This window comes from Coturnix japonica, chromosome Z, assembly GCF_001577835.2.
Source record: "Coturnix japonica isolate 7356 chromosome Z, Coturnix japonica 2.1, whole genome shotgun sequence".
Lineage (NCBI taxonomy): Eukaryota > Metazoa > Chordata > Aves > Galliformes > Phasianidae > Coturnix > Coturnix japonica.
In genome coordinates this window covers 63,429,879-63,453,372 of record NC_029547.1, presented here as the reverse complement: position 1 = coordinate 63,453,372, position 23,494 = coordinate 63,429,879, and the positions used below count along the sequence as shown (strand labels likewise).

At 37.4% G+C, this 23,494-nt stretch overlaps 1 protein-coding gene across 1 annotated transcript in view; it reads right to left on the bottom strand.

Moving 5' to 3' along the window:
* Positions 1-648: 648 nt before the first annotated feature.
* Positions 649-23,494, bottom strand: part of DTWD2 (DTW domain containing 2) — a 57,997-nt gene continuing 35,151 nt past the window's right edge. Inside the window, exons 5-6 of the mRNA XM_015850002.2 lie at positions 6,379-6,507; positions 649-4,101 (exon numbers count right to left, since the gene is read on the bottom strand). Coding sequence (XP_015705488.1) covers positions 3,931-4,101; positions 6,379-6,507 — 300 coding nt within the window. The 3' untranslated portion in view covers positions 649-3,930. The remainder of the gene's footprint in view (positions 4,102-6,378; positions 6,508-23,494) is intronic.

Genomic DNA, 23,494 nt, shown 5'->3' with positions numbered 1-23,494 from the left:
GGCAAACATGGACCCAGATCAAGTGGGAAGTATACCCTCAGCTGTAATTGTAATTGTGCTGCATGCACAACCTTCTCACACAGGAAAGTGACTGGCACCAAGTAGGTCTAAAGAAAACTTCTGTGCATCTTAGAACAGTAAAACAAAGCTGTCACCCTGGGATATACTCTGCAAACAAGCCAAACTGTAGGGATAACATCAAGCCATAGTGATGCGCATCAAGCTCTGTATCAGCTATACTTTGAATTACAAGCAACATTAATCTAAGCCGCTTAACCAACTCCTTAAAGCACAGTCCCTTCTCTCTGCACATTTTAAATCCCTGCCACCTGGGATGATGTTCACTGGAACAGGTTGCCTGAGGAGGTTGTGGATGCCCCATCCCTGCAGGCATTCAAGGCCAGGCTGGATGTGGCTCTAGGCAGCCTGGTCTGGTGGCTGGTGACCCTGCACATAGCAGGGGGTTGAAACAGGATGAACACACAGAATGTGGTCCTATGCAACCCAGGCTATTCTATGATTCTATGACTCCATGACCGAGTATGGGAATATGTGCATGATTTGGGGTAGCAAACAGGAGTCAGCCACTTCTGCAGAAAGACAGGAGAGCTCTGGAACTGAAAAGCTTGAAAGACACCACGTTAGAAATCAGTCTTGATGCAGATTTTAATGGAAAAAAAAAAAATGGAACCCTTTTCTTTAAATGGCACAGAAAAAGCCACATCTATTCATCAACTGAATGAAAGGTTCTAAAAAGGCACAACATAAGGTTTGGTTTACATCCTTGTGATACTAGAATATGCAAACAAATTCAATTCTGTAGAGAAACAGTAGCACATGACCACAGCAAATTAGATCTTTTATAGCTTTGAAGCAGAAACAAATACATAATTTATGTACGTTTGAGTATATAGGCATAATAAACACAAACCTCAAGAGAAAAGCATGAACTGCTACCCTTTTCTCAAAGTTCAGCATTTAATTACATTTCAAAACAAGCAGGAAGGTTGTGGAAAACATTGCATCATGAACAGTCTTTTATCTAAAACTGCAGCTGAGGAGGAAATGCATGGCCTAAAAATAGTTTTTTTCTCAGTTTTGGAGCCAGTTGAAAAGTTTTGCATTTATCTGAACAAAAAATAATCAACAAATAATTTCTTTGTAATCCGGAAACAACATCTTCCAGAACATTAATGCTTGTCCTGCACACCTCTTAACTGTTAATTTGAAAGCTTTGTAAACAGAAGGGTTTTCTTCTGTTCTTGATTTGAAAGATTTCTAGCTTTACCTATTATTTTAATAATCTCTGACGTACAGGCAATGAAAATATGCAGATTTAATAACATCCACCTTTGCAGCTCCTATCCATGTTGCAGGTTCCCCAAAGCACTACATAAGAAACGAAGAGAAGGCAGATTTCATTTTGGTAGCAGTATTCAGAAGTATAAAAGTGGGTGAGAACAAAGAAACAAACATTGCAAGTAGATGCATTTCTTTCTTCTTAATCGATATCTTATTAGACTACTGGTTTTGATTCATTAATCTTTTGGTTAAGTGGAAAAATGAAAAAGATTGACCATTACAGCAAAAAATAAAACCTCAAATTAAACTCATTCTAATGAAATTGCTTAGAAAGTGTGCTGCTTCATCAAGCACAACTTTCATCAAGTTTGGACTACAGATACCCATTTCTTTAAAGTAATGTGTTCAGAGGTGTACTCTGAATCCAAAAACACCTGAAAAGAAACTTCCTAACCTCCTGCTACCCTTATTTTTTCTACTGCATATGTTTTTAAGGCCAGAGAAGTTCCACCAGAAAAATAAAAAGAAAGCAAGCAAAGTATGGCCCGTTGTGCCCTATAGATTCAAGCAAATCTGAAATTGAACTTTATATTAAAACTTGTGTTGTATCTAAATGATCACTACACTATAGCTGTGACAAGACACACAGAAATCTTAAATAAAATGTCTGGATGTTTGCAGTGAATCATTTTTCATTTCTTCAGCAAGTGTTGCACAGTGATTGATCCACCACAGTGCAACAAGGGAAACTAGCAATAAAGGCTTCCATGAGTCTTGCATTAGATCTACAAATCCTGCTAACAAGGAATCAGCAAAACTGAAAAGCAAGTTGTGTAGAACATGCCCTTTGCTGAAAAACATTAAAAATCTGAATTCGGAGACTGTATGCATAATGCAGGATTATAACTCAGTTAAGACAACTGTTTCTCTGATCTTGCAATTTTAAGGCATTTTGCAGATGTCTGTGAAACCCAGGGTGTAAAACAAGTGTCTCTCTGTTCTCTATAACATAAGCTCCAATTTTGTTGAAAGCTACAGACTTCTCTGTATGAAAACAGTCTGTGCAATGTAGGTCAAAAGACTGTTCCAAACAAGCTTAGAAGAAGGGGAACCAAACTAACATATACAGTGTTAAATATGAATATCTTACTTATACAAGAATATGGCATTAACAACAAATCCTAACTGCTAATCTTGCTTCCTTTATAAACGCTCAGAGCCAATAGCATGGTGGAAAGGAATTCCCAGCTATGTCAGCCCAGAACTAGAGGCAGCGTCACACACACTTTGTACAAGTTCTGATTCCACACTACCAGGGAGATTTCTGCACTGTGCTTCTCCTGCAGGAATAAACACACCCTTCCTCTGCCCCAAGAGTTCATCCGCAGGATCATTCATCACTTGCAACTGTTTTGGTTCAGACGTGTCAAAACGAATTCAGGTTTACTGATAGTAGAAGCAACCAGAGCACTTACATAGAACAGAAGAGGGCAAGGTTATACAAATTTCACTAGCATTGCCAGACAAATTAAACTGTTAATCCATGGCTACACAAAATGTCAATGTTATTTTAGGGTTAACCAGAACTTCTTAGCTTATCTCTGACCTGCTTTTGACCTCTGTTGTTAACTGTAGAAGTATTTTCAGCTAATGAACTGGCGAGCTGTGTTTATATCTCCCACTTTCATAGTTTTTTTTCACTGGCTTTTGAAAAATTAGACGCAAAATATATTTTCCTTGTCAAAAACTAATTAGTATATAGTTATCTCCATGTTGTTATCTTGAGTGGAATAGACAGCAAAGACAAACAGTAAGCAATTTCACCTGTTTCATGATGGAGGCATTTATGAAGAATGGAACTTTAAAATCTTTATTTCACTTTTTTTTTTTTTTTTTTTAAATTTCTCCAGATCATAAAACATTAATTCACAAATCTTGTAAAAATACTCAATTCTTCTGCTTCTAGCAAGTCTCATTAGGATGTACACTGTTTTGTTTGCTGTTGTTGTTAGAAAAGTTCAGGTTTAGATAAAAACATATGGACTTAATTTAAACTACTAAGTTGAAGAGACAAACCAAACCTGACAGCCTTGTAAAATACACATACATTTTTAAAAGGGACAAAATATAAATCTCATCATTGAAAAGAACTATCCAAAAAACATGACTTACGCTCAGTGTCCTAAATAACATGAGGAATGAATGTTTGAAAACCTTCAAAAATTAGATTCTGAAATTAAAGTAATCAAAATTCCATATACTCCTAAATTCTGAAGATTTCCCAGTTCATTGCAATGACATTCCATTTCGTGATCAAACATCTCCAAAAGAAATGTAACCAGTGCCATCGAGGATCATATTATTCATCCAAGAGATAACATAACTCTAAACCAAGCTCCGAATTTTGATCTTTTTATTTCTAAAGGAAATGAGGGTGATCTTCAATCATCTGAACAAAGGAATACAAAAGCTTGTCCATTATTGTTCATCTTATTGGAGGTAAACTCTTTACTACAAAGGAGCTCAAAGTTGCTTTGTTACAGTACGCACAACTCCTTGGATTAAATTCAGATCCATATTCATTGGCTAGCTGCAAATAAATCCCTCTGTATGGCAGATACAGTTTTCCTATATTTTTACATTATTTAACAAAAGTTCCATTCTTCTAAGTTTGCGCTTATTCTTTGGCATTGGCTTGTCATATAAGCCATTTTTGAGAAGATGCTCCTTGCTGTGATGGATCTGGGCTCCATGCTGAAGCTGGAAAGAGCACAAAGCTTGAAGAGGACGTAGTATAGTCTGCAGAAGAAATGTAAGAGAGGGAGAAGGAACAGATGAAAAAAAACAATCTTTTCCATCTTCCAGTAAGCTGTCTTGGAGATATCATTTATTCAAGATTTTACATTTAAGTGTTACTTAAAAAAAAAAAAAGATAAACTACGACCTTGCTGGAACTGCAACAGAGAGCATCTGTGAATGAGGGGTAAGAAAAGCCACATAACCACCTACCTGCTATGGGTCCATACTCCTTCCTTCTACACACAGACTTCATCCCTGCTTCTGTTTAGCAATACTATGCAGGATTAATGAAGCAACTTAAAGCCAATTTAAATCAAATGGTTACTAACTGTCTGTTCTTCATTTTATGATTGTCTGGGTCTATGTTCCTAACTACTATTAGGTCTGTCTCAAAAGGCTTATTAAATTGATACTATTAATGTCAGCCAAAGGAGACATTATCTCTTTCATTACAGAATAGTGTGGCTGAAACTTGCAAGGAAAAGGTTGATGTCCAATTAGCTTCCTTTGACCTAGGATAAACTTTAACCAAAGCACTCTTATGACCCAAATTCCTCAAATGACACCTAAGTAAATGTTATGAGCAGGAAAACACAAGCCAGTGGGTTGCATTCCATGCCTGCAGAAGTGCAGAAGGTCAGTAGGATAGGCTTACAAAAGCATTTCTCTCCAAGGTAGCTGTAATATCTGTAGTCCAACGGCCTAGCTTTTGCAAAAGAAAACTTACAGTTACCCACGAACTAAAATACTTAATTGTCTACCTCAAACCTGATCAGCTATTGGGATTTTTGTTGTTGTTGTGGGGTTTTTGGGGGGAGTTACAGATCACTGTGCTGCTCTTTGACTTCAGAAGATCACATTTACCTATTTAAAAAGATCATAATTATTGGACTTCAGTAAGTATTTCGAGTCCAACTACTACTAGCCTAAACTACTTAGAGTCTACCGCCATCAACTCTCAAAGACTTTTATCAGCTCAATAATCTTAAACTCAGATCTTAACAGAACAAGCTAACTGCGAGATTAACAGTAGTTAAGTACTTGAATATTCTAATTAAGAAGAACAGAAACTTATTGAAGCCAATTTGCAAATTTTCCTAAGTTTCTCATATCTTGGAAATCATTTTCCTCTTTTTTGAAAACTATATTAAAATATACTTCAATAATTCTCAAGAGCTTCCAACTGACAGTATCTGAAATAACAGCGCTCCCCACTGTCAGACTGTGTAGAGACTGATGGAAATATCTGAATGGGAAATCAGATGTGAAAACTGAAAGTGACAAATTTGCATTCGATCTCAAATGATGTGAATAAACTTCTAAATGTATGCATACACATACAAACACACATAAAATATCTTATAGGATGTATGATATAAGATAAATAACCAGTCCTGACTTCACTTAAATTTATCTACTTCAAAAGAAGCAGAATAAAGTCAAAGGCACAAAACCTTCTAGATCCAGGTGAAAAACTCTAAATGTTTTTTTCCATGCCATTCAATACCAATGAATCACTAATCAATTAAATAACCAACAGGCTTTTTTGACTTCAACAAAATTAAAGATCAATGTGATTATAGGTTATAAGCTTTCCCAAGTTTACTAACAGTTGCTCCTACCAAAAAATGCTAATCATATTATGGAGGAAATATACGTTGAGTTTTGTAGCAGTAATGTAGTAATATACACATATTACAACAAAGCATACTCTAAGCTAACGCTGCACATAAAGTACATCTAAATGCAAAAGAGTTAAGAAATAGCCCCCCAAAAAATCTGTTATAAAAAAAAGAAATCAATATAACATTACATTTGTGCAAATTATAATTACCCAGGTTGGAGAAGACCTTGAAGATCATCAGGTTCAACCACAGCCTAACAATAGTACCCTAAACTCTAACAACACTCTGCTAAATACTATCTCTGAGCACCACATCCAAATGGCTCTTAAACACATCCAGGGATGGTGACTCGAGCACCTCCCTGGGGAGCCTATTCCAGTGTTTAAGAAAAATGAGACAGAAAAAAAGAACAAACCGGACAAAACTGAGATTGCTGAGTTAAAAATATGTAAAAGCTACAAGAAAATTAACAAATGTCTGAAGAAAAACAGTTTATACTGGTAGTCCATTTTTACTTTGCCGTGTAACAAAACTGCCCAATGCAATCTCTTATGATTTGCATAGTCAAATGTTGTAGTAATAGCGAAGTAATTTTGCTGCCATTCTATTATTCACAACAGAAAAACTCAAGTATTTGACATCAGTTACATACCTCTTGTATACTCTTATTTTTTTCCATGATAGTGAGAGCAACAGCTGCACACTCAAGTGTAGAGAGACAGTTGTTTGTTGGCTGCGTACGAATTACATATTGACTCGAAATGTTGGTTTTTAACTGCACCTGGAAAACAGCAAACTCTACTGAAATGAACTGGTCTGCATATCAAACATATTTCTTATCCTTCTGCAGTTTTGTCTCCCAATAGCTGATGACCTTATAATCTGTTAAGCATCCAACCTACAAGTCACCATCTGAGACAAGGACTGCACATTCATTATTGTACAAACATGTAAAGAAAACACAAGTGCATGTCAGAGACAGACTGAATGAAACAGAGGTCGTACTACGTGCTTAAGTTGTTTTTCTTCTGTGCTCTTCACAAGCATAAACCCAGAAAACAAATTTCATTTTAGCAACAAATTTCACTTGCCAAGCACATTCCGTAACAAAAATAAACAACATTATTCACACATTTGTTTATTGCACACTCTAACATAAAAATGATTCTTTACAGTACCCAGTGCACACACATCACACTATAAATTAACTGTGTAATCACTGACACTATTTCCCCTGGTTAAAAATTGTCATTTTCTGAAAGACTTAAGTAATACATTTATTCATACAATTCATTAGATCACTGATTAGAGCAATTTGCTTATTTGTATCCTGCTTGAAATTGATTTATTGGCTCTGCATCAAGCAATAACTACTTTATACGACCTCATAATTTAAAGGTATATCAGAAAAAGAAACTTAATTCACCCAACTGTCTGTTTCTTTAGCTACAAAAGCTTTTACTGCATTTCTAAACAGCCATAAATTTTTGAGTTTTATTTTTTTTAAATAAAATATAGCATGGTGCCACAAACCCTAAAGACTTACTATTAAAGTTCAAATACATTCATTTTTCATTCCTGAATATCTAATAAGCCACTGTTTATTTTTCCATCGTCTATAGAAAAAGCATTACTTTCTTCCTTGGCTATCACAATATTGCTCCCATTTTCCATGTGAGAGGTTTTCCACTATCACTTCCTTTATTCAGACTTATCCCTCTTCTTTTTATTTGCAGTGTGTCATTTTCCTTCATCTCTGTCACATGTAATTAACTGATCTAAAAAGTTCGAGATCTTTCATTTATAAAAGGAAACCTCCAAGCTAGAGCGAACTAGACCAAATTCTAATACTTTCCCCGACCTCAATTCAATAGGACCCAGTAAATAATAATAATAATAATAATAATACAACAGCAAAGCCATTATGAAAAGGCAAAATAAGCCAGCTATAAAAGCTTAATATACTCCAAAAAAAGAAGAAAAGAGAAAAATGTAATTTTGAGACAAAAGGTCCTGACTTTTTTTGTCAAAGGCAACTACCTTGTCATGTTTTTTTTAAGTACCTTTCTTCTTACTGGACAGGACAATACTGAAGGGCAAAAATGATGCATGTGTCAGAATGTTTTTGAAGTCTCTAGTATGGAATGTTTAGTTTGGAGAGGTCACTTTCAGAGGTGCATACTCGCCTTTATCAATTACTTCCTGCAAAAGCACAGTGTAACTGCAACACAAATGCTGCTGCCCCAGGACTAGCCTGAGCATCATAGCAGACAACTACCCCCGTTTTCTCACCATCAGACAATCATTCTCCACTGAGTATCTCCACAGAGACTTCATTGCCCACCTGAAGGCCCACTGGCTTCCCCCTCCTCAGACACGGACAAGAGTGCCTGAAGGCTTCTTTTATTCTTTTCTTTGTAGGAGCTGGAAAAAAATGTCTATCTGCTAGTTTCTATATTTCATTGCTTAAGGGTCGCGCAGAATAACTTTATAGTCATAAGTATTCCAGAGAGAGGAAAATTATTCATGACTGCAAAACAACTTTTAGGGAAGAAACGCTGCCTTCGCACTGCCTTACACTCTGAAGTCCCAGTGTCTATAAAGGACAGAATTCAAACAGCTGACATTGTACAAAAGGGCAAATTTGTATTTCTAAGAGCAAGAGGAACCAAATTCCTTCTCCTTTCTTGGGGATAATGAGAGGATGGAAACAAGTGGTTACCTTCCTCAGATGTGGCTGGGAGCGGGATGATTATGCCAGCAGGCCTAACTCTTTCCTGGCCATTTGAAGAGCTAAATTAATGGTCTCCAAGGTCCGTTCAGGAAGTTTTCTAGTACTTAAACAGATTACTTATTTGTCTGTTATGTGTATACCTCAAATCCAGCTGAACAAATTTAATTCTCACTTAAGGAAAAGGTGTAAATGAAATCAGATTGCCTACCCCAGTACTTCAGTTCAAAATCCCAGAATGGGTGTACACAAGCAATATGTTTAAGCACATTTCAGAAGGAGAATTGTAGTATTTTACAATTATTTCATTAAAAATGCTGAAAAAAAATATCCTTCTGCAACCTCAATGCAAACCCAGGTACATGTTTTAAAGGCCCATCCTCCTTTAGTTCTGTTGACAGAAAGTCTAAAATTTAGGTTTCTGTTTCAGAACTGATTTGTTCAGCTCTAAGAGAAGGATCAAGGAAAGGGCCATCAGTCATACTTCTTAAGTTAGGTAGTGGTTACAACTCACATACCCTGTGACTCCAATTATCTTACAGGAAAAAAAAAAAATCACAATAAAAAAAAAAGAAAAAAAAAGAAAAAAAAAAAAGAACTCAAAAGCACAAAATAACAGAAAAGCCATTTTGGTCTGTATTCCAGAAACTAAGAAAAATCACTTTTAAGACACTGAAAAGGAAGAGCGCTATCTGTTTGCTACTTCACAAATAAACCCCAACAGGAAACAGAAAGAAGCATGGGAAAGATCCCTCCCTTGGCATCCTGTTGGCAAGTTCCTTTTGCCTTCAAGCCAATATAAACTGTGTTCTATATATTAAAGCAAAGAAAACTCACGCAGTTAAATGAAGTCACGTTCGTGACAAAGAAAATAGCCTGAGCAAAGTCAGCCTCAGCATGCCACTGAAATTTAGATCAGGAATATAAATAAGTTATTTCATTCAAAACCTTGACTTTAATTTAAAGTGACATCTTAAGAGCACTGTTTTCAAGTACTGCAGGGAACAACTGCCATGAAACTGTCACAAATGGATAGCCTGAAAAAGTAAATGGATGTCACAACAAAACTCTGCCCACATTGCATGTTTTTAATTGAATACTTAGGTGTATCTGTGGCACTGCTATGTTTGTTGTATGTACCATTTGCTGCAGCAAATCACAAATCGTACTGTGACTTTCAGGTAAACCTTAAGAAGTTTTGTTTGTTCCATTTCTATGAGACAACAAGGTATTTACTATGTTTTCTTGGATACTTCACAATGACCACCCAAAATCACTTTCTGTGTACCCCACAAACCTTCCTCTCGGTAATTTATGGCTTTGCCACTACAAGGCTATGGATATCTCACTGCTACTGTGTCTAGAAATGTGATAAAGGTAATATTCCCTCTTTGACAGAGAAGCAGAACAGCTTCTGTAGAACAACACAAACTACTTCCTTCGTGAACTGCAATCCCAATTCAGTCTTCCACAGGTCAAACAAGAAACTTTCTTACACCCCTATAAAAAGAAACTGTGTAACAGCAGCACCTAATACTCATCATCTGCATATAACCCTAGAAAGATGCCCCTTTGTTCCCTATGTTTTAATGAGGAAAATGAAGTTGTACAGAATACCTCTTCAGTGTGTCTTGCTTTCACTTTTAGATAAAGCTGACATGAAGAAAGGAAGTTAAGCTGCAAGAGGAACACGCCCTTTACAGATATTCTTGCGTTACATCACTACAGAAAATTCTGAAGCAAAAATAAATGGAAATTTTCCAAAAAAAAAAAAAAGCCCCACAATTGTATTTATCATCTGCCTCCACACCATCCCCTCAAAACTGATGTGCTCCTGCAGCACTTCACCCCCATTTGCAAGTCAACATCCAAGACCTGGACAGGGAAGCAACGAATCTACAAAGAAACACTGCCTGTAAGGGGAAATCAGAATAAATTCAAAGTTCTTATGACCCTGAAAGACAACATCACACAATTCACATTGTAAAGGTTTGTGTGTTAAATACCTTCATAAGTTAAAAAAAAAAGAGCCATTGAAGTAGATATAAGAGTGTTTCAAATTTATGTGAAATTTAATTCATAATTATTCTTATCACGTTTTGGCATATTATTCCATATAAATTTTAGGCATTATAAAACACAACCTTCTTGCAGAAGGAAAAGGTAATTCAAGATATTTAGTACCACACCTGCAGACTGTTTTGAGTAAGTCCAACAACTACCAGTTCCTTATTGTAAATAATTCTCTTCATGCAGTACAAAGCAAAAGAGCTATAAATAAATAAATAAATAAATAAATAAATAAATAAATATTGCAGAACAGGTTTTACTGCCCTAATCTGCTTTGTAAAACTAATTACAAATGGTTCTTCTTTCACAAAAAATTTTGAGCACCTTCTCGGAAAACCTAAGAGAAATTCACAGTTTAGCATTTGTCGCATATTAGACATATCAAATAAAACTGACTCCTCTTCCGAGTAACAGAGATGCCTGCAAACTTTAGTAGTTGGGAAGTATCACCAAAGTCTGTGTACATGTATCCTGCTTCTCTGATATAGAACAGACCTTTGGCTAGATGTCAGGGAATACCCTTAGCTCATCAAACCACAGTGCCTATTTAGGCAGGTCGCCTTCCTTTCTGGCCACCAAGTTCTTGATCAATAAGAAAAGAGAGAAGGGATGGTGGAGGATCGGAAGACAAAAGCATAACAGCAAGTGCTGCTACTGAAGATGAGTAGAACCTCCCCCTTTGAAGGCATCGATGTGTATGTGCATGCCGTGTTGCTTAAAAACCTATGATGATAGCAAAGAGAAAAAAAGTAAGAAGTAATTATTTTAATCTTATACAAGGGGATAAAAGAAAACAAGGTTCCCTTTATTCTCTTCCCTGTATTTCTTGTATAAATAGATAAAAGTGTGAATATTTGAAAGCACTAAAATAATAAAGAAAAAGATATTCTTATAATGAAATACAGAATCACAGAATCACTAAGGATTGAAGAGACCTACAAGATCATCCAGTCCAACCACAGAATTATAGAATCACAGGCTGGAAAGGACCTACATGACCACCACAAGCCACTAAATCACATCTCGTAGCTCCTCATCCAGATGCCTCTTGAATGCTGCCAGGAACGGCAACTCCACCACCTCCCTGGGTAGCCATTCTACTGCCTGACCACTCACTCAGAGTAGTATTTCCTAACATCCAGAATAAATTTCCCCTGGTGCAGATTGAAGCCATTCCCTCTGGTCCTATCACCAGTTACACAAGAGAAGAAAAGACAGCTCAGACAAAGTAAAAGACAGGATGAACCTAGCAGTATTTAGACTATACTTTCTACAGATAATTGAAATATCATTTGGTTTTAGTCTCATCTTCTGAAACTGCTGTTTTTAGCTAAACCTAAGAAATGATGCAATTATTATGCTAAAATAATTATATTTTAATGTGAGTTTCACAGGGCACTTCATCAAGTACCTCTGCATTTTTAGTTAGTTTCCATTCACTGCAGATTTGCACTTAGAGCAAGGAAAGATACAGAAATTATTTTTGGTAATATCTCTCTTGCTCTGCTTACATTTCAAAAACTGATGTCAGGCAACAGATCTATGTTTTATGCAGCACTATTCTTTTAATAATTAATACAACAAGAAAGCGCTGCAAGTAAATTTAGCCTGTGAGCAGAGAACCGATCTAGAGAATGGGGTCATGAAATGAAGAAAGAAAATTTAATTACATAAATTGTCACAGCCATTTAACTTTAATTACCTGTAAATATCAGAAAATTGAAAAGGGAAATTAAATACCTCAGTGTCATAAAGTAGCATTAATGCAATGGCACTGTTCTTTGGAATCTACTAATTGCTTCTGCTTTTTCTGGTTTCTTTTTTTCCTATTAAATTTAAATAGTCCTTCCATGCAAGCAGAAAAATAAGTGCAAGAAGCCTGTCAGAACTTTAGTGGTGCAGAAGGGAGTGTGTGAAGAAAGACTGAGAGAAGAAAATCAAGCTGTTTTTTCTTTCTTGTTTTTGAATGAAAGCTCAATCAAAACCAAAATCACTTCTTTTCCAGAAAGTGCTCATGTCCCAGAGTGGTGCAAAGCTTGCAATCGCTTCTGAGTTTTCCAGCAACAGAATATTCGCATTTGTAGACATGAAATACAAGCAAAAAGTTTAACCACAGTTACGAAAGAAATGGCAGAGAAATAAATTAAAAGTAAAGCTTCTGCCCACAATTCAAGAGTGACAGTGGCATACATGACTGACGTCTGGCAAATTACTGAGACCTTTCAGTCATAAAGGAAATGTCACCATATTGAGGCAACAAATACATACTTATGAACAGAAAAATGTCAAAGAGGACAAATGTAATTCAAATTAACCTAAATGTCAGACAGACAGGCTCCTGTTGATTACTCATATCTCCACCTGCATAAAGTCTTTCGCTGAGGTAATTCTCCATCCTTGCTCACTGACCTCAGTTTTATCAGAAAGCAGTTTCAGTTCATTCCTGCATAGAACACTTTCTTCCTTAGAAGCCAAGATATTCATTTAACATTTAAGTTCTGATGAGATACTAACTAAAACATATCAACATTCAAACATATCAGAATATGTAACAGATTTCTTTATCACTGAAGTCATTCAAAGTTATCATCAAAAAGTGCACACCTTTAGCCATTGCAGTTCATCAGCCAGCTTTTTCAAGGCTATACCCATCATTACAGATGAACAGAATAAAGTTCAGTTGCTTCTCAACTACGTACGGTGCCAGTTTTGCACTGATGATTACCACACTGCTGCAAACAGAAGTGCTGGCCAAAGCCCCCTAAGATTCCATGCTCTACACCAGCTGACATTTTATCCTACCTACTCTACACTTTACATTAAGCCAGATGGCTTTTTATTTTTTTTACATCTAGCATTTATTATCTTTGCATTCCTATCAGCTTCTCCAAGCAAGCAACTCCAGCAGCTACTGCTAAATGAACAGCTGCAGAATAATGCCCAAAAGAACTGGTTTTCTTCCTTCCTTCCTTTCTTTCTGCTGTTCTTCCTATCTTCCTCCCTTCCTTCCTTCATTTCCTTCTTTCCTTCCTTCCTTTCTTTTTCAAAAGATTAAGTGTTTTGTGCCAGAATGTTAGATGGAAAATTTCTTGCCTTGCTATTTCAACTAGCAAGTGCAGTTCACTATGGACAGATTGAAGGTTTAATGTGGGAAACAAGGTAAATTTCCTATAAATTCTTACAGCTGATCATGACGTGAGAGACATTTTGAAAGTCAAAACTCTGTAAACTTAGGCAGCATTTTGTGTGCACAACTGAACAAGCAATTAAAAGTTCATCAGTAGTTAATGGGGAAGAAACAGGAATGCTCAAACGCTGTGTAAATACTTTATCACAGTTTTCCAAACTGTAAAAAATGGCCATGTTTCCCCAAAGCTGAGAATAAGAATCACAGAATGGCCTGGGTTGTAAAGGACCACAATGCTCATCCAGTTCCAACCCCCTGCTATGTGCAGGTTTGCCAACCAGCAGACCAGGCTGCCCAGAGCCACATCCAGCCTGGCCTTGAATCCCTGCAGGGATGGGGCATCCACAGCCTCCTTGGGCAACCTGTTCCAGTGCATCACCACCCTCTGGGTGAAAAACTTCCTCCCAGTATCCAACCTAAACCTCCCATCTCAGTTTAAAACCATTCCCCACTGTCCTATCACAACAGTAAGTAGTACAGTACGCTAAAATAAGGAGTTTCCTTTTTTAAATCGTAGTTCTGTTTCACTGACTGCAGTTTAAGACAGCTAGCTCATTTTGATGATTCAAACCCCATGGGCCATTTTAACAGGCAATATCTGAACAGTGAAGTGGCATCAGTGCCTCTAATTCACCAATTTATGAGGTCAAAGATCATCACTTTCTGCCATAAGGAACACCTCAGGTAATATTTTCCTTTCTTTTGAAGACAATTAAGTTTTCTGAAGTACTGTGGTAGTAGAAATAACAAGCAGATGATATTATTTAGAAACTGAAGCATATTTTGTGGACACTGCCCATCTTATGCATGGAGTAAGTGCTATAAAAAAAGGGCAAAGAGAACAAACTGCCCTGAAGGTCTTCATTTAAAACAACTGTTTGTCTGGAAGAAAAAAAACCAAAAAACCACAGCTTTTTGTAAATGTTAATAGTTTTAGGGCTACAAATTTATAAAGCACCTCCTACCACATGATTCCCAGGGTTCTGTATAAATATTTGCACCTGGAAATAAAAGTATTAAAATAAAATAAATAAATTAACTATTGGTAGGTCAGTTTTAGGTCAGTTCTTTCTACTTCATTTTATAGTTCATTTCAAGACCATAAAGTTGTGTAACAATGAACACTTAATTCAGCTGGAAAAATTAGTGAAATTGAGTTGATGAGAAAGTTTAATTTCTCTGGAAGAATTCAGCTAGGGTGCTTGAACTAACAGACCATAACGTATTGAAAGACATCATAAGAACCTCGGGTTGTTGGGGTTTTTTTTTTGGTGTTGTTTAAATGAGTTGAAAGCACTTAAGCAAAACAGCATCTCCAGCAATGGAGCATCCCTAAACTCATCTTCTTTCCAGACATAAAAATAGAGCCAGAAACTTGGTCTTCCTTGAGAGAAACCTGCTGACTGCTTTGTGTACAGAGCACTGATGATATGGAACAACCTACCTTAAAGGGAAAATATCATGCCATGTGGCTTGTCACCTCTTACACTTGTCTCCTCAGGTCCATTGTCACCCTGGTTGTCTGGAACAGTGACATAAACTCAGGAAGGCGCTGTCCCATTTTACTCATGGGGAAGAGGCAGTATGATGCTTCCCATGCATTTCTGAACTTGTGGGTATCCCCGCAAGTTAAGGTTATGGATCAGACTAAGACCTAGAACCTGCGCATCTGGGACTGCAGGGCAGACCTTGTGCTGGGCACAGCTGTTTACAGACAGCTCCACAGGTCCTGCTTTGAGGCCATGGCATGGTGACCATGACCATCACTACCAGCAGACCGGGACAACAACAACTGGGACAATCTGGGAAGTGTAGCCAGCAGACATTGCTGAAGTACCAGTGAGAGCTCAGTGCAAAAGGAAGTCAGCAGGTAGATGTCAAAGCTATTATAATCCTTTCAGGTTTGGTGTCGCACAGAAGCAAGAGGTGGAGCTTCACTGAATGCATGTACACACTGCTACCAAGCCCACTGTTACCCATTGGGAGGGCAGAATTTACATGTCTATTAAAGTTGTGATGATGATAAAGGAGGTAAGTCATACATATCAGCCCCAGATGGACCTGCAGTGGACCTACTGCTAAGTATATCGGTCAAGCACACAGCACTCTGGACCAACTGCAGCAGTTTATAGCCAACCCTGGCTCTGCTCAACCCCTCTAAGTGCTTAGTTGAAATGAAGGGTGTAGCGCACGGGAGAAAACTGTGGACACTGCCCTAAGTCTTGGTTTGACTTCTTACTAATACTTGAGTCAGAAATTAGAAGTGTGCTAAATGACAATAAATTAATTTGCAATTAACCTGAATGTTTTCCTAGCTTTCAGCAACTCACAGATTTCATAGGCTTGTGCAATTTCTTAGCATTCAACTATTTAACACTTGATGGCTTTTTCTTCCACTATTATGTCCAGCTGCATTCTGATCTTCCAACTCATACAAAATAACAGCAAAGAATTCCATATATTTGAAAATGTGTGAAGAATTACCATTTCTTCATCAGAATTTTTAAGTTCCTATTGCTTCTGGTGACTTTTAGTTCAGGTATTAGCAGAGATGGTCACCGGTTGGTGCATATTTGCCCATTTTGCTCCACTCATGCATTCACAAAACTCTGCCAGTTGTCCTTACAGCTAAAAAGTCATGCGGCTTGCTTTGCCCCTCCTTATTAGCATCACACACCGCATACTTCAATCACTCGTTGGCTTTTCTTGAACCTCTTCAACATGCTCCCATTTCTTTTTGGCTTTTTTTTTTTTTTTTTTTTTTTCATTGAAGTGCTGTGTGGCTGAGAGAGATAGTGAGCATGAAAGACAGAAATCCAATTTTTCATTATTGTTTTTTTTGGCACTGAATCGAGGAATATTTGCATTGTGCATCACTTGTTTTATATATGTATATACTTTTATATATACACATATAAAATTATCTCTTGTTTTACACACACACACACACATATATATACACATACATATAAATATAAATTGTCATTATTGTTATTCCTCTCTTCCCTTTCTGTCCTGGTAAACAGTTTTATTTCAACATACCATTCTACTTTCTCCAGTTTTTCTCACTCCAGAGTAAGTGAAAAGCTGTGCAGTGTTCAGCTGCTTACTGCTTAAGCCACAACCAGCAAGACATAAATTCCTCCTTCATCCCAGTTCTTAAAACCAGCTATGCAGCACTTTCATAGTTCAGCATTCTTAAGAAATGATTCTTTCTTTCTTTATACAAGCATTCAATATAAACATAATTTTCTTCACTGGCTGTTTGAAAAACAGAAAAACAAGATAGCAGGTGACAGAAATACTCTGTTCATGTAGGTGAACAGGTTTTTTTTTTTTTTTGCAGCCTTTTTTGGTGATTAAGTAGTAGAAGGTCAAATACTCTTTTTAGCCATCTGCTCCCACTATGCTCTGCTTATCTCCTCATTAACAGAAGCAGCTTCACCCACCGTGTTCTATGACTGCTTCATACAATATACCAGCAGTCTAATTGAGCCAAACATGCTGGCTGTGCAAACCAGCTCATTCATCCCCCTGAACTAATTGCATCCACTGGCCCAAGCTAATGCAATACTTTTTTCTGCATAAGCTTTGCAAACCACAGCAGCTGTTGCAAGAAAGCCTACAGTGCATAACCTAATGCTTCTGGACTCTCAGTGGTGACTATGCAGAACATCCTGGGCTAATGTGCTTCTCTAAAGGGTGCCAACTGATGACATAAGAGACACAATCATTACAATCATATATAAGCCACAGAAGTCACCTTACACCATATGTCTCAAGTTCCTGTTACGAAGTTTTTCCAAGCTCACTATTTTTCATTAAAAAATACCAGACAAAAAGAATGATTCTGCAGCAAGGCATAAATGTAGATATTTCTTATAAAGGTAATATGTTATAGCTGTTTCCTCTAGGTGCTCTGGGAGAGTAGTGTCCAAATTTCTTCAGACATTCCTTTCAAAAAACAAAACAAAAAAGAACCCAACACTTCTGACTAAATAACTTTTTAACTTTTAATACCAATTTAAAAGATCAACAATTCAATAAAACATACTACACCATCTTTAAAATCATTCAATATAGCAGCTCATATTACACAATATCAGTGAACCTGTGAAGGAACACAATTAAATGTGGTCATCTATTGCCTACAATTTAATGTCTTTTTCTTGTCTGTCTTGCAGTTAAGAAATTGTGATCATCTCACTATCAAAAAAAGCCTTTTCTTCTGCTTTAACAGTCTGTATTTCATTTAAAGGTAACCCCCATAGGAATCAAATCACTTTAACATCTTCAGATCTACCTCACTCTCATTCTACAATAACAAACCTCCAAATTTCCAGATCCAATGACATTCTCATCACTGTGGTCTTGCAAAACTGCATCACAAACCTGGACTTGCAAAACATAAAACAAAACATACTCAGCAGAGAATCATTCACAGAACATTTAGGCACAAATTAAAGTGTACGTTTGCCCATGTGTGACACTTCTTCTTTCCACCCAATTCCAGCATATTTCTTTAACTGAAGGTACAGCAAACTATCACAGTCTGAAAGCAGGAGGAACCACATGCTCAGAATAGGAGTCAGCAGGTATCAATCCACAACCCTGCATCACAGCCCAAGTTTGGACTTAATACTGTAAAAACTAGAACTGTGCAAGCAAAGAAGAAAAAAACATTCAAACTGCTAAACATAACCTTTAGGCTTTGATAAAGAGATGGAAGTCAATTAGGTGACACTTCAACAGTGCACGGCTTTTTTTCCTGAAGGAAGCTGCTCATGCAGTTCAGTTTCTAACATCATCACTAAAGGCTATGGACAGCTGAAAGTCATCTATGTAACTGCAAGTATCAACTGGACCATAATGAAAAAAATAAGACCAAATAATGGTTTTAGTTCTGGTATTTCATAACAACCGAACTAACCATCTGTTTCAAAACAGCCTTAATCCATACATTAATTCATAATATTTGAAGAGTCATCGTGCTCTTCGTTTTCAAAAGAATTTAAAGTAAAACAAAAGTTGCTATGGTACCCCAGTAGGATAAGATAAAGGTTAAGAAAGAGCAGAATTTACACAGATACTGTATTTACCCAGTGCTATGATTGCCAGTTTAAGCCAAATACTTCAGTTTTATACATAACACAGATCCTTTTTCAAGCCACTGCATTTACATTACGCGTCTATCACATTTTTTGCTCTGTTGGAGATTTCGATTTTGTGCTTAAAGAACTTTTTTTTAACCTTTATGAAAAAGTGGTTTGGCTGCAATCCTTCTGATTTTTAGTGCTCAATGAATTCTGCTGGTTTATGCGTGTCTGACTACTTTCTTTATATTCATACAATAAAGCTGGAATCTTAGCACAGGGAAAAAAATTCCCTGTACTGCAGCATGAAGCTGTTTAAGGAAAGTGTTTGAAAAATACTTTATTTCCAATACCTTTCAATCGTGGAAATACAACATAGTCTTATGCCCTTACACAGTAAAGTTTAAAATGCTAAAGAACAGGAACTTAAAAACAAGACCATCAGACAGCTTCCTCATGTCACACATCTCAGAAACAGAAACTCAGAAGTATTGTGAAACAGGAGTAACCTGTAGTCCAGTAAGAAATAACTCAGAAGCCACACTCACCAATACGATGAAAGAGAAACAACAAGGATATCAAGCAGAAGAAATAGTTGACAAAACAGAAAATCTACACACTCCACTCTTAACATAAATGATCTGCCAAAATCACTGACTATGGACAGGCAGAGCTAGAAGTTACATGGTGAAACAGCTCACATGACTGGAACACTGTCTTGGGTGGCTGTATAATATATAGGAAAGGCAGGCCAGCGTGGCAAGGCAGTGAAGTGCTCTTTATGTGAGAGAACAGCTGGAATGTATTGAGCTCCATGAATGAGTGGAGAGCTTAATGGCAGGCCAGTGTGGGTTACATTGTGGGTGTTTACTACAGGCTGCCCAATCAGGAGGAGGAAGCTGATAAAGCCTTCATCTGGAAGCAGTCTTATGATACCAAACACATGGGGGACTTTAACCACATTCATATTTGCTGGCAAAGCAATACAACCAGGCAGATAAAGTCCAGCAAGTTCCTGCAGTCTACAGAAGATAACTTTATGATACAAGTGGTGGTGGAGCTGACAAGGTATAGGGGTGCTGCTTGACCTTGTTCTCAGTAACAAGGAATGGACACAGGGATGTGAAGGCTGGGAGCAGCCTTGGGACCAGTGACCATGAGACAGTGGAGCTCAGAATCTCATGCAAGGCAGTAAGTAGGATAACAATCCTGGACTTCTGGTGAGCCAACTTTGATCTCTACAAGGACAGACTTGGTGGTATACCATGAGTTAGAGCACTAGGAGATAATGGTGCCCAAGAGAGTTGGTTAACATCCAAACACCATTTTCTCCAACCTCAAGATGGGTGCATCCCTAAGAGGAAGAAATCAGGCAAGGGTGACAGGAGTCCTGCATGAAAGAGCAAGGAACTCATGCAAAAATTCAAATGTGAGAAGAAAGTTTACTGAACACAGAAAACGAGCATGGGCACTTGATATGAATACAGGAACTTTCAGGGCATGCAGAGATGCAGCAAGGATAAACTGTAGAGAACCTGCTTTAGCAGAGGAGTTGGACTAGATGAACTTGAGTGATCCCTTCCAATTTCTATTAAAAGAAAAAAAAACAACCAAACAACAACAACAACAAAAATACCACCTAAAACAATATCTATTATAGGGGCACACACATATATATATAGGCATATACAAACACAAATCATAGACCTTCCAAGAAAGCTGAATGACAGAACAGAAGAAAAGCCAGTTCTAAAATGACTGAGTGAATAAATCAACACTTAAGAAAATGTGTGATACACTTCTACTGCCTCTCTCACATACAGCCATTGATTGGAAGTTCTGCCAGCAACAAGGACATAAGAGAATGGAAGTGAAAAGGAAGGCTACCTTAAACATCCAAGCTATACCGACAAGTAAGGGACACTACAAATTAATATGAAAGATTTATTGTGGAATACTGGGCTTGAATTATAGTTCAACTGTAACCATCAGATCTTACTTTTCAAGATATTAATCTATTTCAGAGACTCATAGAAGCATATACTCTCTTGGGTTGGAAGGAAACATTAAAGGTCATCTAATCCAATTCCACTACAAAGAACAGCTAGATCAAGGTTCTCAGAGCTTGGTTCAGCCTGACCTTGAATGTGTCCAGACTCACAGCATCTCCCAGCCCTCTGTACAACGTGTTTCACTGCTTCACTACCCTTCCTGTAAAAAAACCTTTCCTATACCCATTTTAAATCTCCCCCTTTTTAGGGGATTTCTCCTTGTCCTGTCACAACAGAACCTGCTGAAGAGTCTGTCCCTTTCTTTCTTATACCCTCCTTTTAGATACTGAAAGAGCGCTATCAGGCCTCCCCGGTCTTCTCTTCTCCAAGCTGAATAATCTCAACCCAGCCTGTCCTCATAGGGAAAACACTATATCCCTGGAATCCTCCTCTGGATGCACTCCAATAGATCCACATCTCTGCTGCACTGAGGACTCCACATCTGGATGCAGTGCTCCAGGTGAGGCCTCACCAGCACAGAGCAGAAGGGCAGGATCAGCTCCCTCACCCTGCTGAACATGCTGCTTTTTGATGCAGCTCAGAATTCAGCTGGCTTTCTGGGCTATGAGGACACATTGCTGGCTCATGCTCAGCCTGCCATCCACCAGGACCCCAAAGTCCATTTTGGCTGTGCTCTATCTATTCCTCCAGCAGAATATATTGACCGTGGGGGCTCCTGCAACCCAGGTGCAAGACTTTGCACTCAGCTTTGTTGAACTTCAGGCTGTTCCTTTTGGCCCACTGCTCAAGCCTGTCTAGGTCACCCTGAATAGCATTTCTCCCATCTGAAAAAAATGAAAAATGAAAAGCAACAGCACAGGAATAATTAGTGACATAAATAGGCTGTGAAACGTGTATTTTCAGGAATACTTTTTGAACTGTTAAACAGCCACTTTAGAGCATTATGATTATTGATGTCTGACTCCTCTGGCAAATTTGGTAGCTTCCAGCTACAGGAATTATGCACGAAAACATTTCTGAACTTAAAGGCAAGTCACGTATCAGTGATCAGGTATGCCAGCGTAAGACAAATGATCTGCAGAATTTGAAATGAATTGCAGTGAAATAAATTCCATAAAATCTATTCATAGAGCTGCAGTTAAATTGAAATACATTGAAATGAATCCCATAAGTTCCTAGCTCCAGATTCCATCTTCTTCTGAAAGCCAAAACAATTGGACTAAGACCAAGAACCTACTCTTCCATTTCACTTACACTAATATAGCTTGATTGCTAAGAGCTTAAAAGCAATTCCCTTATTTGATAACAAACAGATTTCATCACCTAAAGTAAATTATTTATAACTTAAGTAGTTACAGTACTAGGTTTTTCTTTTTTTTTAATTAGCAGCATGCTGAAAAACAGTATTCCATTAATCTATTCAAACATTAGAGTCAACAGGGGCTTGGATTTTTATAACTTTTCATATTGCCTCTCTTGCCCCAGAAGAGTTAGTTACATTTGCACTGATGAAAAGGTGATCCAACAATGAAATGTTTTCTGTTAGTAAAAATGTCAATATTAACCCTTTTTCACAATATACTTTTAATAACATTCCTGAAAGAAAGAGAGGAAAAAGGCTCAATTGGACAAATAGTCCTGTTCTAATGGAAGTACATAAAAAGGAAAAACACAATTTAACCCAGTGTGCAATATTCGAGTATACAATATACATTCCTCTAGCGGCACTATTATAATGATTTACAGGAAGAAACATCTTGCAGACACTATACTATCTACAAGAAACCAAGATAAGGACAAAACACTGCCTCCTGTTTCGATCTGTAGAAAAACCACTCCTACATGTGACTTCAGATATCCAAATTGAGCTAGCTGATGAATCAAATACTTCAAAGCACTCACACAAGAATTCAGATGAAAATCCTGCACTACACAGAAGTTTCAAAAAAGGGCAATAAACAAGAAGCTGCACCCAAGCTATGAACTAGAACAAAGACTGAGACAAGTCTTACACAAGGGCTTTGTGCATTGCCTTTGACAGCTCAAGCTGCTGTGCATCTTTTCATTACAGAGGGCCAAAGGCCATTAAACTCTCCAGGGTATAGGTGCTCCATCTCACTATTTCTGTTTCAGTACGAATGTGAGGTAGCTGGTAAGGAACAAAATCAAGTATCTTGTATGAACACCTTGTAGGTCTTGAATGAACAGAAAAGGAATCCTAAAGCAATGGTACCACTGACCTTCAGGCATCAATCTGAATTCCAAACAAATTAAAACCTATGGTATTACAGAGAAGATGCAATCACAGCAGAAACAAAGTTTGACCAGTTTCAGCATGCTCCATTGACAAGCACATGACAAAACTCAATAAAAAATAAAAATAAAAGTCATGTTTCCTTTCAAAAACTTACAATCAATCAAATGACTAAAATTTTCAAGCTTCCAGATTTAGAAGTTCCTTATTATGAATGATGTGCAGCATACAAAAACTACAAACAAGCATAATGGGATCTTTTTGTAGAAAATCCATTTCTAAAATTCTAAAATCTATTCCTAAATTCAGGTGTTTAACCCAGAGGAATCACTGTTATACAAAATGAAGTGCCACCTACTGTGTTCACATAGCATGAATATAAATGAGTTCAGTCTAATAATAGGAGAAATTCAATCCCCAA